This window comes from Acanthochromis polyacanthus, chromosome 23, assembly GCF_021347895.1.
Source record: "Acanthochromis polyacanthus isolate Apoly-LR-REF ecotype Palm Island chromosome 23, KAUST_Apoly_ChrSc, whole genome shotgun sequence".
NCBI lineage: Eukaryota > Metazoa > Chordata > Actinopteri > Pomacentridae > Acanthochromis > Acanthochromis polyacanthus.
In genome coordinates, this window is record NC_067135.1 from 27,416,353 (window position 1) to 27,435,405 (window position 19,053).

The 19,053-nt window shown below is 38.9% G+C and overlaps 1 protein-coding gene across 1 annotated transcript; it reads left to right on the forward strand.

Moving 5' to 3' along the window:
- Positions 1 to 3,929: 3,929 nt before the first annotated feature.
- On the forward strand, positions 3,930 to 14,245 carry LOC127532341 (E3 ubiquitin-protein ligase TRIM39-like). Its single transcript, XM_051943953.1, is given in 9 exon segments — positions 3,930 to 4,499; positions 6,705 to 6,800; positions 8,453 to 8,488; positions 8,490 to 8,657; positions 8,659 to 8,688; positions 9,611 to 9,758; positions 10,318 to 10,344; positions 12,145 to 12,320; positions 12,392 to 14,245. Coding segments are annotated over 9 exon segments (1,623 nt in total). The 3' UTR covers positions 12,764 to 14,245.
- The last annotated feature ends 4,808 nt before the right edge of the window (positions 14,246 to 19,053 follow it).

Here is a 19,053-nt window from a genome sequence, read left to right on the forward strand (position 1 = left end):
TAGGACCCGGGAGGGAGGGAGGGGGAGGGGGGGGAGGGGGGCGCATCTGCACCGAATAGATAAGCCGCTGAGGGTTAGGGAGACACTTTAGACCTGACTTTGGCGTCCGAGGGGAAGGGTCTCCCGGAATAAACAAAGATCACGTGGTGAAAATAACACGTCATAAGGCGGGACTTCCTGTAAAAGAGCACGTGGTAAGGCGGGACTTCCGGTTTAAAAAGGGGGCGGGGCCACCTGTCAAAGTTGTGACGTGGCAGCTTCTGATTGGAAGCTGTCATTTTTGACGAAAGGTGGTTTATATTCCTCTCTTAGGTGGTGACACTGAGGTGTTGGAGCTTTTTTTTAATATCACGAGGAGATGATGGTATTGAATACTGAGCTGAAGTCAGTGATGACCACCCTAATAAAGGTGGACAGGATGAATTTAAATAGTCGTCCAGCTGCAGTTATGGAAAAGGTCAATGGCAGAAAATGGCATGTAACTGTAATAGTTGTGCTTCTGTGCTTTGTTGAGGAATGCAAATCAAGAGAAAAGCCACATGTCCTCACCCGATGCAAACAGGATGCTAACACGAGGTTGTATGCTGATTCCCTGTTGGGATACATGAAAACGCTGTGGTGGCAGCATCATGATGTGAAGCACGGTGGTGGTAGCATCATGATGTGAAGCACGGTGGTGGCGGCATCATGATGTGAAGTCTTCCACTTGAGGGGGATACTTTTTATAGGCATATGTTGTATTTTATGTCATATGTTTTGAAGAAAAAAAATTAAATCAGAAATGGTAAAAGTAACTACTTCTTAGATGAATGCAGTGGAATTTTCCCTGTACCACTAAGTAGGAGTAATCACTAGTGACCCACACTTATCACATGATCTATAATCTAAATGTGAAAGTCTCATTTCAGAAAATTGTTTGGATTTAGCCATTTTCTGAGGATCAATGGCCTTTCCTCTGCTTTACTCTACTCTACTACTTTGTCGACTTAAAAAAAGCTTTCGACACTATTGATCACAATATCCTGTTGAAAAAATTAGAACGCTACGGAATTAGAGGAATCGCAAATAAATGGATAAAAGATTATTTAACAAATAGGTACCAATATGTTCAAATATCAAACAATAAATCAGAGTTACAAAAGATAGTATATGGAATTCCACAAGGTTCAATTTTGGGACCAAAATTATTTTTACTGTACATAAATGATATTTGTAAAGTGACTAACCTTTTGCATTTTATTTTATTTGCAGATGATACCAATATATTTTGTTCTGGAAAGAATATTGATCAACTTCTAAATACAGTGGAAGTCGAACTAAAAATTTTAAAATGCTGGTTTGATAGAAATAAACTTTCATTAAATCTAAACAAAACAAAATTTATTATTTTTAGTAATTTCCAATTGCCAATTTAATGTTTAAAATTAAAAATGACAGAGCTCCAAACTGTGTTCAGAACTTGTTCAAAATGAAAAGTACTTCATATGAACTTAGAGGATTATTTATGTTTACTAAGCCTAAAGCAAGAACTGATGTAAAGTTAAGAAGTTTTTCTTTCCAAGGTGTACATGTGTGGAACGCTCTCGAGGATGAACTGAAGTCTTGCACTTCATTATTTATATTTAAGAGAAAGCTTAAAGCCAAGTTAATGGAATCTTATTTAAGAAATTTATTGTAAGGCAAAATGTAAGCTTCTCTAAAATGCTTCTCTAGATTTTTGTTTCATTTTTCCTTTCAGCGTGAAAACTTAAGTTGTGATAAGGGTAGGCGATATAAGCTGTGCTTCAGCCTATACCTTTTCAGTCATTGCCAACAGTAATTGTTTATTGTTAATTTGTTGTTTTGGATGCTGACTGAAATAAACTAAACTAAAAAAAACTAAAACTAAAACTCTTCCTCATGGCCTTTATTCAGCTGAAAATAAAGGAGGCATTCACCGTGTTCACAATCCTCTTATCTGCAGCAGAATGTGTTTCTTTCACCATGAAATGCACGGCAGCATTTCTCACATTGCTCTGCTGTCTGAGGCATGCAAGTCAGGTGTCATAAGTGGAAAATGTTAACCATTGGACTCACCACACCCATGAGGAAAACACACTCCTTCCTCCTGTGAGAGCTGCTATTATGTATTCCCATGTCCTCATATGCACACACACACACACACACCCACGTACACAAAGGTTGTCAGCCAGTATGCCAACTAAGTACTATTAGTACAGTAACTAATGGCAGGTTGTGCTTTGAATGCTGCTATTTTAAGATTAGGCGGCGCTCAGTCAGGCCGGCAGAGAAACGAGCGCTGGGCCCAGGAGAGGGAGGGCCGGGCTGATGAATAACTGTGGTGACGTTACATTTTCCTGTTTCACAGCTAGCCCTGTCATGTATTCACGCTCATTCATACAGCAGGAGTCACCTGTCAACAGCGAGGACCGACTCACCAGCTCCAGCTGACAGAAGTAAGTATGGGAGAGCTACAAATGTGATTATTCTTATTATTGTGAGAGTTGTGGAAAAGACTGCACATGTGAATGAAAGTGAAATTAATCAGTTTAAATAGCTCAGACATGGACTGTTCAGAAGAGGATTATAGGCCGTAGATTTGTTCAGTTATTTGGATTTCAGACCTACTTCACAGGAAATCACAATAATGTAACAAGTTGTCTACGGGTTAAATGTTAGTTGGTGCTACTTTAAGCTAGGCTAGGTAAGAAATGTTACGCTCATGGTTTGGAGCGAAAGTTAAGTAACTGGGGCAGATTTGATGAACTCCTTGACATACATTTTCCCACTTTTAATTGCTCGTGCGTAGCTTTGAGATCATTAAAATTGTGCTTGTCTAAGTCAGAGTTTAACGTTTGGGGAAATATGCTTGTTTTGCATGTTTAGCTTAGCATAAATCCTGAAAAGAGGGTAAAAAAGGTAGCTTTGTTATGACTTCACTGTGCTCGGCTAGTAAATAAAAATAATTCAGCACATAATAATTGATAAAACTTGATTTTACCCCTTGTTTTTTATGCAGAATAAACCAATTAGATATAATGTTTTAATAAATGCAAATGCAAGCTGTTTCTGATTAACTCCAGTGCCTACGCTAAGCTAAGCATTTGAAAACCAGCCACTAGTAGCCTAAATAAATAACCGCTGTGGGCCAAATGGAGATAAATAAACTAGCTTGTTTTTCGTTTTGTATTTTGATAAATATTTAAATCTAATAGCTTCCATTCCACATTTAGCTGCTAACTGACAGAATGTGTTAGCTTGCTATTATTACCCATTTAATATTGAGGAGATATATTTGACCCGACACACAAAGTGATACAAATTTTAAAGATTTTCCATTACACTTAACAAAAATAACACAGAATTTGTCAAATTGCAATATTTTAAGCTAATAAATGCTGCAGCAAGTGAGTGTAATTGGGTGAAAGTGCTTAAATGCGACTTATTCTGCAACACTTTTTTTCTCCGTGTGCATATAATTACTGACTTTTATGGCGTCCTAAATGTTTAACCACCAGTTTGAGACCGGCTAGAAGTTACCACCTTAAGCAGGCCTCGTTTTAGCAGCAGGTAATCGTGAGTTCGTGTCTGATTTTGGTGTGTCGGTGTGCCTGTTGTGTTATTATTGTGTCAGGCTGTGTTATTGTGATAATCTGTGGAAAGAGAAAGGTGTGTCTGGTGCGTGTAGTTGGGCAACAAAACAATGACTAATACACCAAACAGTGCTGGGTGTAGAAATCCTGAATTTCAAGAAGTGCATACCTCAATATATTTACACAGCTACTCACACAAGTAGAAGTATGTATTTTTGCTACACAACTATGCAGAACATCAACCATATGTGTAATTAGTTTGCTTCCTCTATCGATGATCTTCCTGTGACTGACTTCCCTGTTTACTGTTCCGCAGTCAATGCCTCCCCGGCAAACATGTTGCCACAAGAGCAGTTCCAGTGCACCATCTGCCAGCAGGTGTTCAGCGACCCAGTGACCACTCCTTGTGGACACAACTTCTGCCAGTCCTGCATCCAGAGCGTGTGGGACAGCAGCTCCACCTGCCAGTGCCCCACCTGCAATAAATCCTTCACCTCCCGGCCTGAAATAAGCGTCAACACGGCCTTCAAGGAGCTGGCGGACAGCTTTAGGCAGATGGTGTCGTGCTCGTCCGCCTCGCCGCTGTCCGCAGTCAAACCGGGCGAGGTGGTGTGCGACGTCTGCGCCGCCACGGCCCGGCAGGTGAGGGCCCAGAAGTCCTGCCTGGCGTGTCTGACGTCGTACTGCGAAGCCCACCTGGAGCCCCACCGCAGGGTCGCCACGCTGAGGCTGCACAAGCTCATGGAGCCGGTGGGGGACCTGCAGGACCGGATGTGTAAGAAGCACGAGAGGCTGCTGGAGATGTTCTGCAGGGACGAGCAGAAGTGCGTTTGTCAGTTCTGCACCGAGACCGAGCACAAAGACCACCGGGCCGTCACGATAGAGGACGAGAGCAGCGAGAGGAAGGTGGAGTACGCCCTGTAGTCGTAGAGTCCAGCATGAAATTCACAGTTACCACCGACGTCTGTTCATTAGCGATAACAAGATATCTCATCAAATTAAAGACTTTCCCCGACAATATCTTTAAGCTTTTTTCAATAAAACATATAGACACAGGAAGTAATGCAAGAAAGTACAGAAGACTAATAAACAATGAACTGCTCCTCTCAATTCCTCAATTAGACTTGACTCAATATGACATTATAAATCCCCGGAGGACATAAAGATGTTACAGCAGCGTGGATATTCAATCAATATTAACTACTGTAAAATAAAATAAGACAAAATAAAATAAAAACAAGATAAGATAAAATAAAAAAAACTAAAATATAATATGAAAAAATAAAAAAGAATAAAGTAAAATTACATGTAATAAAATAAAACAATGTAAGATAAAAAATAAAATAAAACAACATTAATTAAATAAGAAAATAAGATAAAATACAACAAAAATAAGACAAAATAAAGTGAAATAAGTAAAATCTAAAAAAAAAAACATATGAAATATAAAATTGAAACTATGTGCACATGACATATGTTTACAGATATAATAAATTTAGATTTAGACTTTATTCATCCCTAGAGGGAAATTCAGTTGTTGCAGCAGCGTGGATATTTAATAATTGGACAAAAAAAAAGGACAGCACAGAATATTAGGGTATTAAATGAAGGTAAAATAATATAAAATAAAATAAAAATAAATTGAAATAAAGTTTTAAAATAAAATTAAGTGAAATAGAATAAAAATAAATTTAGATAAAATAAAATTAAGTGAAATAAAATAAATTATAGAAATATAATACAGAAAAAATCTACAGAATATAAAAGAGTGAGACAGAAATGTGCAAATGAGAATAGTTTGCATGTGCAAATGACAGAAGAAGGTGCTGATAAGTCTACAGATGCAATGACTGGCGTTTAGGATGTAATTTATCCAATATGTAAAGTGGTTTAATCAGCAGGTAAAGTGATAAAGTCCTGGAAGAACAGGTTTGGGGACCTTTTATGGTGGCGATGATGGTAGTCCACATTTATTATCCCACGTCTCCCAGACACATTCTACTCCTCGGTATCATTTTCGAACAAATCTCACATCATTTATAAAATATCCCCAAAGGTCTTCATATTTTCTTTGTTTGTTTTCAGCCTATAAGTGAACATAGTTAGTTTTATCCAATGCATGTTAGTTTTTTTTGGCCTTTTTAATAACTAGACCGCTGACATTCATCAATATTTGTTCTTTTTTATGATAATTATGTTCTTGTAGAAGTAAGTCAGGATCCAGTACACATCTTTTGAACACATCTAACACATTTATCGCCACTCTTCTGCACAATTTGATGCAACCGTCTGTTCCTCTACAGGGGGAAAATATTCTACCTTTGCACTGTCGCTGGACATTAAAACATCTTATCAATCCTGGGTCTTCTTCACTCACGGTGTTGGATTAAATTCTACACATTTTTTTCAATTCAGGTTGCTAAGATGCTGCAGAACTCACATGTACATGAAAGTGTCTGAATGAGGAATGGAATATTTATCTTTTTACTGTGTATTAGCTCATAAAGTCCTGAATATTTTATAAAAAATGTGGTAATTTTGCTATTTTTTATTTTGTTGTTGTTTTTTCTCCCTAATTATAAAATACACCAAAATATCAATAAAAATACAAAAAAAAATGTTCCTTTACATGCATTATGTAAAAACGGGAAATAATTGTTGCTGAAATTAGCTGTAAAAAATTTTTTTTTAAAAGGAATAAGAATTTTTTGCTGTCAAAAAGTTGCTAAATACAATTGAAAATTTGCTTTTTATTGAACAGATCGAACTGTTAAAGTTAAATACTGTAAATATGTTTTCTAAAATGAAATACAATTAGCTTCAGAAGTACTGTTTCTGCAAGTCTGTTAATAGTAATTACAGAAGATGTCTCCAAAATTCAATTATATATATATATATTAATATTGCATATTATAAGTCATTTCATAGTTTTTACGATTAAAATGCACATGATGTTCAGGTTTGCTGTATTTTGTTGATGGAAAAACTATTGGGACAATTCTTTTGTGTTACTCTACAATATTTTTGACAGCTTCTGGAATATTGGTTTTATTTTATTTGTCCGTTTCTACATGCATGCACATGATCACAGCCTCTCTTCTCCCTGTTCAGGTCCAAATGAAGAAGACCAAGGCAGATTTTCAGCAGATGATCCAGGAGCGACTGAAGAAAGTGGAGGAGATCCAAAACTGTCTGAAGCTCAGCGTGGTGAGCTCATTTCTGTCACACTGAAATTCTTCATTTTCACGAGTTTCCTGTTTACATCACAATCAGAAAAGTGTTTTAAAGCTCCGTTAGAGGTTTGAAGGGCCACTGAAACTTAAAATCTCTAATTTTCAAGCGTTCAAAGTGAGGATGTCATGGCAAGATATCTCCAATTTAAAGATGACAGAATTTGTTTTAGATAATGAGAGGCAGGCTGCACCAATGCAGCCTTGACTAGTAAATATTACTGTGCCCCCTAAAAAAACCCTCCATCTTACAGGTATAAAATGCAAAAAAAAAACTCTCTTAAAGTCCTTCCTACACTTGTTTTAATAAGGCATTTTGAGAAATTGAAGTCCAAGAGATTGATTGAATGATTGAAAGAAGTTTATCACGATGCATATAGATAAAATAAGATAAGAATGAGAAAGATGAGATGAGATGAGATGAAGATACCATGAGGATGAGAAGAATTACATGAGATGATATTATGAGAAGAATAAGATAGATGAAAAGAATGAGAGAAGATGAGATGGGATGAGTCAAGATGAGAAGAGCTACAATAATATGAGACCAATATGAGTTGAGATAAGAGAAGATGAGATGATATGGGATAGAAGAATGCAATGAGATACGATTAGAAGAATGAGATGAGATAGATAGGAAGAATGAGAAGGATAAGAAGAGAAAGTATGAAATGAGATACAATATGACAAAGTGAGAAGAATGTGATAAGATGAGGTTAGAAGAATGAAATAGATGAGATAAGGTGAGATTAGACAATAAATAAGATGAAGAGAAAGAGATGAGGTGACATGAGAAAGGATGTGAACATTTTGTGAGAATGAGATGAGATAAGAGATGAGAGAGTGCGATAAGATGAGATGAGAAGAGTGCGATAAGATGAGATGAAATTTGAATCATGAAATCAGATGAGATAAGATGAGATTAGATAACATATGATAAGATGAGAAGAATGAGACTAGATGAGATTAGAATAATAAACCAGATGAGATGAGAGAATGAGATGAGATAAGATAAATCATATAAGATTAGGAGATGAGAAGAATGAAATTAGATGAGATAAAATGAGACGAGATTAGAAGAGTAAATTTAGATGAGATAAGATGGAAAAAAGGTGATGAGAATGAGATAAGATGAGATGAGATATGATAAGGTGAGGTGAGATGAAATTAGAAGAATGAATTTAGATGAGATTAGGTAAGAAATGATAAGGTGAGAAGAACAAGGTAAGAAAAGATGAGATATAGGATGAGAATGAGATCAATGAGATCCGCCTTTACTGGTCCCATAGTGTTTTGTTTTGCAGAGCTACAGCAGGAAAGATATGGTGCAAACATTTCAGGATTGTAGTCAGAAAATGAAAAACAAATGAAAATATACGTAAGTAATTTAAAAACTAACTACTATAACAATAACTATTACATCTTACTGGTATTTGTTGATGTAATGAAGTATTGTGTATATAGTTTGTCATTGCACAGGACTGTATGTCAGCAGAGAACTAATGAAACAGCTTATTCCAGTGTATGTAGTAAAATATTTCAACAACAAAAAATTCATAATATTACAGAACATACTGTACTGAGGAGGCTGTTTTGTGGTTGTCTCTAAAATAATTTATCCTCCTCCAGGCGAGTGCAGAGCAGGAGATGGCTGAGACTGACCGTACTCTTAGCATCTCTGATCGTCTCTGTCCAGGAGAGGCAGACCGAAGTCCACTCGGAGATCGAGGAGAAGCAGAAAGCAGCGGAGAGGAGAGCCGAGAGCTTGGTGATGAGCTGCCAGCAGGAGATCAGGGAGCTGCAGAGGAGGAGCACTGAGCTAGAGGAGCTGAGGAGGCACCGAGGACCACCTGCACCTCCTACAGGTAGCAGCTCCACCTGCTCCTCCATCCAGTGGAAGCAGAACAGTCTCAAGCTGAACTTTTTAAATAATCTTACTGTTGTGTTCAGTGACGGATAATATAAAATAAAATCACAGAAAATAAGGTGAAAAGCAGTCATTTATGTGTGGCTGTAAATTTACAGTTTAACTGTATAGCATTAGATGAAATTAACAGATACCTGCCATTATTTTCACAGATTTTACTTTTTAATTTTTGATTACCTTTTTTAATTATTTTATTTTTTTATACTGATTAAACAATGTAGGGACTTTGTCTTTTTTGACCTTTTCATTTTTCTTTTTTTTCATTATACTTTTTTTATACATTAAATATTGCAGGGACTATGCCTTTAAGTGCCATTTTTTAAAAATTTGTCTATTTTTTACAGATTAAACGGTGTAGACCATATGACATTTTTGACCTTTTTTATTTATAGTTTTTTTAACAGATTAAACAGTCCAAGGACTTGGCCTTTTTGACTTATTTTAATTTCTTATTTTTAATTGTCCTTTTGTCTTTCCTTTTTTTAAACAGATTAAATAGTGCAGGCATAGTCCCTGCACCTTTTGACCTTTTCTGTTTTTCGTGTTTATTCTTGTTTTATTTTTTGATTTTACAGATTAAACAATGCAGGGACTATGACCTTTTTTATTTTTAGCATTTATTTTAGTTTTTTTTATTTTTACAAATTCAACAGCACAGGGACTTGGCCTTTTTGACCTTTTTCATTTTTCATTATCTTTATTTTTTACAGATTGAACAGTGCAGGAACTATGACCTGTTGACCTTTTTTATTCTTTTGTTAGATTAATTTTTTTTTTTTTTGCATAATAAAACACTGATAAATACACTGCACAGTTCATGCCAACTTTAAACTCCTCCTCCCCATGTCTTCCTCCGGTAGAGGTTGCCCTCTCTGATGTCACCTCCACCCACCAGACAGTGGATGGAGATCAGCGTCCATCCTGAACTCTGCGTGGGGACGCTGAGGAGAGCGCTGTCTAAACTGGACAACGGCCTGAAGGAAGAGCTGGAAAGATTGAAGAAAGAAGGTAAAGTGGACGTACCTCCACAACGCCGACTGCTGGCTGATTTCAGGGCTGCATCTTGACGAACAAATGGAGACGTTTTTGCCATCCATGAACCAGATTATGATAACAACTTAACTACTTTGAAGCACAGCTCAGAATGGCATAATACTCCCAATACGTCCAACAATGTACATCCCTTTAGTCTTCAGTTTGTCCAGAATCAGAGCCATAAAAATGCTGGAGATGTTTATCTATCTGTGCTCAACTACCAAACCATGTAACGGTGCCTCTTTTGTACAATATCGATGAGCATTCAGCTACGATTAACTTATTTTAGTTCATCTTAAGAAGTTACAATGGACATTTTACAACATACAATAATGTTAGTATGATCTACGTCTGTTTACACTAATAAAAACATTATTCTAATGTCCATAGATAACTTGAGAACTTCATAAACATCTAAACATATTTTTGAATATCGGTTATTGCAAACAATAAAGGTTCTACGAATTTCTGAAAAATAATCCACTCATGAATCTAAAAGTTTTTAATCATTGTTTTTTTATTGTTTTGACAGAGATGAAGAGGATGCAGAAGTATGCAGGTATGAACACGCTCAGCATAAATGCATTTTTACGTGTTGGATCGCAAATATGTTTGTCTATGACTTAGCAAGAGACGTCATGGCAGAGAGAAATATCTCAGGAGGAGCAGCGTCATGCTCATAATTATAAGTCTCCAACTTTTAAATAGGGTTTTTGTCGAACTCCAAACAGTAATAATGACTGTTTACTGCTCAAATTTACCTGAAAGCTCTCATCAATCCAACCGTTAATATGAAAGCTAACTGAAAAATGAAGAAATACAGATGCTAAAATCTGTTTTTTAAAGCACAAATTTATTGTTCACGCCACCACAAATCTTTAAGAATTATTTCCATCCATCCCGTATGATGCAACATTAACTAGATTTTATGGGTGACCTACTCTAGGTGGTTGATCAAAGCATGTTAAAGGTCCCATATGGTGAAAGTCCTTTTATATTGGGTTTTATGGTTCTTATATACTTGAAGGTGCGAAGTAAAAGCTGTTAAGATATGAAGACATTTACTTCCTTATTCGTTAAGCCCCCTACAACTAAATAGCCTCCCAGCTTTACAAGAAAGTAAGAATGTGACTCAGGTGTTCCTTTAGAGCTACTTCAGCCAACAGGTATCCAGCTTTGTATAGCTCCACGCCCTCACTTCTTTCCAGGTGAACCAGTCAGAATGAGCAGCTGCCTCTCACTGATTTTCTGGTTCCACTTCTGTGAACTCGAAAGTCTGAACCATTAAAAAAAACTCAACAAATGTTTTGCTTTTGCTACAAGAATGAACACAAGAGATTTCATGGACTCCCAGCATCTGAGAAACTACAGACTTTTATTTGGATTTTCCCAAAAGTGGGAAAATCCTCCGTATTTGCGCAGGTAATTCAAATATAAATATTCACACCTGGAAGGATGCAAGTGCTGTGTCACTAATGGACCATTAGCCATGTGACCAAGGGTGACTGTATCTTCTTGTACTCCCCATTAGTAAGAACTGAAGAAGTCTCTTGGATGAGAGATGAAACATCTTCAAGTATTTGCCAGATAAGCCCAAGAACCTACAACTTCTTTTGTCCAAGTCCAAGAACCTACAACTTCACTTTTAGGTTCTTGAAGACGTTTCACCTCTCATCCAAGACGTTTTCAAGAACCTACAAGTGAAGTTCAAGAGCCTCCAACTTCTACTGTCCAAGTTCAAGAACCTACAACTGCTCTTGTAGGTTCTTGAAGACATTTCACCTCTCATCCAAGATGTCTTCAAGAACCTACAAGAGAAGTCCAAGAAACTACAACTTCTTTCGTCCAAGTCCAAGAGCTTGCAAATTCTCTTGTAGGTTCTTGAAGACATGTCAACTCTCATCCAAGACATCTTCAAGAACCTACAACAGAAGTCCAAAAACCTACTTGAAGACATTTCACCTCTCATCTTGGATGAGAGGCCTCTTGGATGAATATTCACATTAGTGTGAGTTGTGAACACTTCTTGGTTTTCAGACAACTTTTTTTTTCCAGTAAAACTATATGGTACAAGCACCTCAAGTTCCTCATGAATATAGCAAATATTTAAAAAAAAAAAAAAAAAAGCACAATTTTGGAATCAATTTCTGTCAATAAATGTGGTGAAATCACATTTGCCTTATTAAAAATTCTGGGTTGCACTACAGGATGTGATGATGCAAGCAAGAAGTCCATCATAGATTAGAACGTGGTTGGACATGGTTTTTGTCTACATGTAAGACTTTCATTACTATATGAGATCTTTAAATTCTGGCTGTAGAGGTATTTATGGTCACACGAACTTCCCTTCTCCCATTAGTTGACGTGGTGTTGGACCCAAACACCGCCCATCCAAACATCGTCCTGTCTGCTGATGGCAAGCAGGCCGGCCGTGGCGAGCTACTCCACATTGTTCCTGACAATCCACAACGCTTCGACCCCGTCATCTGCGTCTTGAGCAAGAAGGGCTTCCTGTCTGGGAGGATCTACTTCCAGGTGGATCACTTTCTGCACCTTTCCAGTGCAACGCCTGTTTTTAAAGTGTCGCTAACCCTCGTATGTTTCAGGTTGAGGTGGGACAGAAGACCTTCTGGGATCTGGGCATGGTCAAAGAGTCGGTCAACAGGAAGGGCATGATCACCTCCAAGCCGGAGAACGGCTTCTGGACGGTGCGTTTGAGGAACGGCAGCGAGTACAGGGCTCTGGACTCCCCGTCTGTGGTTCTGTCTCTGAAGGGGAAGCCACAGACGGTGGGAGTGTTTCTGGATTATGAGGAGGGAATAGTGTCATTCTTTGACGCGGAGAACAGATCTCACATCTACACCTTCAGCGGCTGCTCCTTCTCAGAAAGGATCTTCCCCTTCCTCAGCCCGGGGGTTTGTGACAATGGGAAGAACACGGCGCCGTTGGTCATCTCAACTGTCAATCACAAGAAATAAGGATGCTTCATATCACAGAACTGATGCAGTACTCAATAGTAAAGTCTTGTTTTCTCTATATTGGGTTCTAATCTGAAGGTCTGAAGGTGATTTTCTCTTTCTGAATTGTATATACTTAATTTAAGACAAAGTTGATTGTTTTTTTTTGCACTGAATGCAATAGACAGAGCAACACATTGGCATGGTGGCCAATTTATCTGCGCTTGACTTCCAACTCTGATATATGATTTTATTGTAGCAGTTCCTGTGGATCAGGATCCAGGATGACATGCAGCTCACACCAGACTAGCATTAAGCAAAATTAAACCTCTGAGAAAACAGAACTCACTCCTGCCAGAAGACCAGCAGCTGATCTTATTATAGATTTCATAGTGTTGCTTTGTGTTTAAACCTGCTCAGGAATGAAACACAGCATTAAAATTTATTTACAATCATCCTTGAAACCCAGTCAGCTGTTTTAATGTGAGGCAGCAACAAGCTCAACAATGTCATCAGTGTTACGTTCATAAGAAGCAAAATCTACAAGATTCTTTGACTTTAAGTATTAAACTATTAATGTACTGGTTGGTATTGTTGTGGAGGCAGGTAACAGCTTATATCAGAGCTGCAGCTGACCACCACGTTTGTTATCGATAAATTATTTGGTAAATGGTGACAAAAGCCCGTCATAGTTCTTGACATCCGAAGTTTACGACTTTCAACTTGTTATTCTGTCCAATTAACAATCCAGAGCCCAAAATATTCAACATATTCTAATGGACAAGACCCAGAAATGCAGTTCTTACAATTTTGCTTGGAAAGTTACTTACAAAGTCCTGTCATCAACACCGAACCAAAAGAAACTATCTGAAAAATGATTCCGTAGAGAATCTATTTTAGCTTAATTACCTTAGAGTGATATTTATGGCGCATAAAGGAACCATTTCGTAGAACTGATAATGGTTCTTCTGTGGTATCATTGTGAAGAACCATTTTCATGCATTCAGCAACATAAAATGTGTCATGTTTGATGTTCTGGAGGACTGGTTGTATTCCTGGGTGGAGGTTTAGTTCAGTGGTGTAGTGGTCCCTGGAGAAGTGGGTATACTCTTAATTTTCACCTTTTTTTTAATTCGTCCAGAAAAACGCCCTGTTTTAGAAACAGTGACATAGAAGACTACTCTTCAATTTATTCAGTCATTTCTACTTGCCCACTATTATAAAATTATCATGACTTGATTAGGAGCAGTTTGTAGTTATTACTGGTCACACAAGCAAACTGGATTAATGTAACATGTATTTATCATGAGGCAAACATGGTGTGTCAGTTACTTTTGAACATTTATTTAAATAAAATACTTCAAATATGAAGTTGACAGTGCATCCTTGTTCATATTTCATCATGAATAAAACCTCAATGTTGTTTTAGGTCGAATCTTAAACTACCTGTCCCCCATTCTTGTGTTTTTACTTACTTTAAAATCAACTACCAGCCTAGAGCTTTTCCCACATTATCCCAATCTAGCTAGCTTCAGACTTACGTCAGAATAACGTTAGCCTTTCAAAACGTTAGTCGGACTCGGCCCGACACTCAGTTTAACCCGTTGCGCTTCAGTGCGCGTCCGCGGTACACTTTGAGATCTGCATAAGCAATTTGCTAAATGTCTGAAACTGCAAACGCGATTATACAAACACTATACGCCGATGGAAAACTTAGATTCTCATGAATCCGCCGGTATAAACCACTTTCAGATCTGATTACCACAGCGGTAATATAAACACATTTGTCCGACAAACAACGAATATCCATCCATCCTTTCTCTGTACACAGCTTTAACGCACACAGCGCGACTCACATTTCCGGGTTCATTATTACACACAGATGAAAATATTCCACAAAAAACGGCCATAATCCAACCTTGGACATCCAGACGATACAAGCCAGTAAACTATTTTGTCCAGAACATGTCTTGAAGACGGTATATGATCCACGAATAGGTCGTTTTCGAGGAAATGCACCTCGCGATGCGCGTCCAATATTCCCTGTATTTCACGTCATATTTTTATTTACAAATAGAATATTAGCGATTTTTTTGTACTGAAAATGGCTGGAATTGACTGCAGCTTTAACCACTGGCGACAGAATATCCTCTCCTTGAAATGTGCAGTCATGTTGCCAGTAGTTTAAAACAATGATTCATTTGGAAACCACCTTAAAACTTACCTGAGAATTATATCGTCCATGAAAGTAGGTTCGCTCGATACGTGCCACTCACTTGAAAGGTGTTCATTCTGACTTTCTCGCATTTCCGCGCATCTTTCAAGCAGACCTGTCAATCAACTGGAGTGCCACAGAGGTGTTAGCAAAATTTTCCTCTGTATGACCCGCCCTACTCTGCCTCTGATTGGCTCATCCCTAAAGTTAACCAATCGAATCAGTGAAGGTAGCATGTACCAGCCAATTACAGGCAGAGGAGAGTTGTTCATGACTTCATCATCCTTAAGGAAAAGAGGGCTACCTGGCACACAGATATTACTGAATGATGCGCACCAGGGAGCATTAGAAGTGGGTATACGCAATGCTAACTGAAAAATAAGTGGGTATACGCCGTATACCGCCGTATACCCTGGACTACACCACTGGTTTAGTTGGAACATTGGAGGGAACTTTAGGTTTTAGAGTAACTCTGATCATAAACACTCAAGTCATTCTGTAATGCTTCCTAATAGTCATTCTCCTCTCATTTAATGTTGTAAAGGTACGATTTTCTATCCTCCTTCGTGTCTTTTTTTATGTAAAATGTGCACGTGGTGCCTGTTAATGCCAACAACAAGCGACTCCTCGACTTTAATACCTCAGAGCTAGATTTCAGACTCGCATATCTGTGTTTGATGTATTAAAACAGAAATCATTTGCTTGTATCGCCTGAAATCTACACCTATGTTTGTATGAAAATGCATTGATTACATATAGAATGACACAAACATCTGCACCATAAATGCTAAACCTGAATCAGGAGACCTTTGCAAAATTTCTTGTTGATGTTCTGTTCCCTGTATTTCACTTTTAGCCGCTCTTGACTCAAATAGCGTGTTTCGATCAGCGTTTCTAAGGGGATGTTTTCTTTATCCTGCAAAACCCCTTGCATCACCAGCCGGACTTCCTCTTTCCAGCCAGCAGGTGTTTGGGTTTGAGGTCGAACACGTGTCGGTAGGACTCTCCCTTCCTGCCCTGCGGTTCATGCCTTTCTGGGAGTTCTTCATCATCTTCTGGATGATCCGACTGTGATGGAGTCCATCCTGAAAAAGGTAACGATCAACTTTAGTCCCTTTTATTACCCGTGACAGCTTTTATGAAGGTATAAAATCACAATATACTGCAGCGCATATCGATTACATCATATGTGACATCAAACATGACCGTTGCACTTTCAGAAGCAATAAAACTCTCTGAGCAGTGGTGAGTTTTACAGACACTACAGCTCTTTCTCTCTGACATATTAATGCAGAGTTCATAAAAAGACAAGCTAAGACTTTCAGCGTATCCTGATGATCTTTTCTGTTGAACAGGTTGACAGGAAGCTGGGAGGAGCTGACGTGAAAGTGAGCTGGAAGAAGCCGCCAGAGAAGAAATATCCGATAACGGAGGAGCAGTGTGGTCCAGAAATCACACATCTCATTAAATCAGACAATAGAAGAGGCTTCAGGTTTTGAAATCGCACTGGAATAATATTGCATTAAGGGAGGTGTTTGATGATGCATGTAAAAAAACAAATGCAATTTTCTGAATCCTAACTTTGCAGCTCATTTGTCAGATTCTAGTTGTTTGTTTGCTTGTTTCTCTAAACTTTAACTACTAATGTTTGAGGTGACTGTTGGGACAAAATGTCCACGGCATCAATGTTGTTTGATGAAAAACTGCACCTTAATCTAAAGCTCAGCATCTGCTTTGCATCCAGTTCCAAGACAGTGAATTTTCATTTGGTTTGCATATCTGGCTGGAGAGGATTTTTTCTAAACGAGTCATGGCGCTGGAACAATTCAAATGAAATTATAATCAGACCACTTTTAGTTCGAAGCAGTCGCTCTGAATGGACTAAAAAACAACATATTGAACATATTTTACAGTAGAGACAGGGATATTAATTTAAAAAAAAACAAATTATGGAAATATTTTTTGAGACAAACTTTTCTGATGATGTTCATTATTCTCATGTGTTATATGTCTTGTGAACCATTTGTTTTCTGTTATGCTGCATATACACTGTCATTCAAAAGTTTGGGGTCACTCAGACAGTTTCATGTTTTCCATGAACTCCCACCTTTCTTCCTGTGCGAACATAACTGTACGAGGGTTTTCTAATCATCAATTAGCCTTTCAACACCATGAAGCGCATAGGAGTGATGGTTGCTGGAAATGGGTCTCAATACCTACGGTGGCCGACAAGGGCATACGCGCCGCAAACAAAAAAACGCAATACAAACAGCCAAAATGCAATACAAACGATCAAAACGCTGCAAACACAGGAATGATGCAAACCCAAAAACACATAAAACAAATGCAACAGAGAAATGCTGCAACAAAAAAACGATGCATTCACAGAAACGCTGCAAAAGCAAAAACACACAAACCGACAAAACAAATGTAAAAAGGAAAATGCTGCATACAAACCCCGAAACAACTGCAAGAGAGAGACGCTGCAAATTCACAGAAGGTCACCAGGCCACTAGGGGGAGCTAACCACACGGAAGGGACTGATCTTTTATACCGACAGGAAATACCCAGGAGGAAGTTGCAAAGAAGACAGCGGGATAAGAAAGTTTGCAAACAGTTGGAGAGGAGACTAAAAAGGTATGTTTTCCCTTACGTCTTTTTTAAACACTCGGCCCTAGTCTCTCACAGTATTATCCAACAGCAGCAAATTTACGAGCAAATATTAGCGTGCGTCTGTCTAGCAGACCGTTGCTAGGGACGCCGTTCTGATCGGTCCCTTCCGTATGGTCAGCTCCCCCTAGTGCCTGGCGACCTTCCGTGAATTTGGAGCGTCTCTCTCTTGCAGTTGTTTCAGGGTTTGTATGCAGCATTTCCCTTTTGCATTTGTTTTGTCAGTTTGTGTGTTTTTGCTTTTGGAGCGTTTCTGTGAATGCATCGTTTTTTTGTTGCAGCATTTCTCTGTTGCATTTGTTTTATGTGTTTTTTGGGTTTGCATCATTCCTGTGTTTGCAGCGTTTTGGCCGTTTGTATTGCGTTTTTTTGTTTGCAGCGCGTATGCCCTTGTCGGCCACCGTAAATACCCCTATCAGTCCCTCCAGGAATTCGCGCGAAAGCAACCAATCTCCGCGAACTTTGCGCGGCCTTTCAATTTTGTCCAATCACCGCAACTTTCCTGCAATTTTGGCCCGCCTCCCGTGAGTTCCACCAATCATAGCAGCTGTTGGAATTCTCTCCAGAGAATGAGATGATCGCCTCTCTGTGGCTGCGTGTCGCAGAAGGGAAAACTCTGACTGTTGTTTGTGTTTATCCACCAAACTGTAGTTCAGAGTACTCAGCCTTCTTAGAGTCTATGGGTGGTATCCTGGAAGAGGTACCAGCTGGGGACTCTATAGTTCTCCTGGGGGATTTCAACGCTCACATGGGCAATGACGGAGAAACCTGGAGGGTTGATTGGGAGGAACGGACTGATCTGAACCCAAGTGGTGTTTTATTATTGGACTTCTGTGCTAGCCATAGACTGGCCATAGCAAACACTGTGTTGAAGCAAAAGGTAGCTCATAAATGTACCTGTACCAGAGCACTTTAGGCCAAAGGTCCATGATTGATGTCACAGTCATGTCATCAGACCTGCAGCTGTATGTCTCGGACACTAGGGTGAAGAGAGGAGCAGAGCTGTCAACTGATTGTCACCTGGTGCTGAGTTGGATCCGATGGCAGGGAAGGCTGTCGGACAGACCTGGCAATTACAAACATGTAGTGAGGGTGAACTGTAAATGTCTGATGGAGGCCCCTGTCTGTGGGGTTTTCAACTCCCACCTCCAGAAGAGCTTCTTCTGCATCCCAGGGGAGATTGGGGACATGGATTCTGAGTGTTCCATGTTCAAAGCCTCCATTGCAGAGGTGGCTGTTAGGAGCTGTGGCCTGAAGGTCACTGGTTCCTTTCATGTTTGGCTTGTTTAGGGGTCTCCTGAAGCATCTGACAAGTACTGGTTGGTCAAAAGGGTGGCAGCTCAGTTGCGGAAGCTCAGGTATGGGAGGCGTTCAGAAGGGCTATGAAGAAGGACTTTCAGTTGGCCTCAAGGAAGTTCTGGCAAAC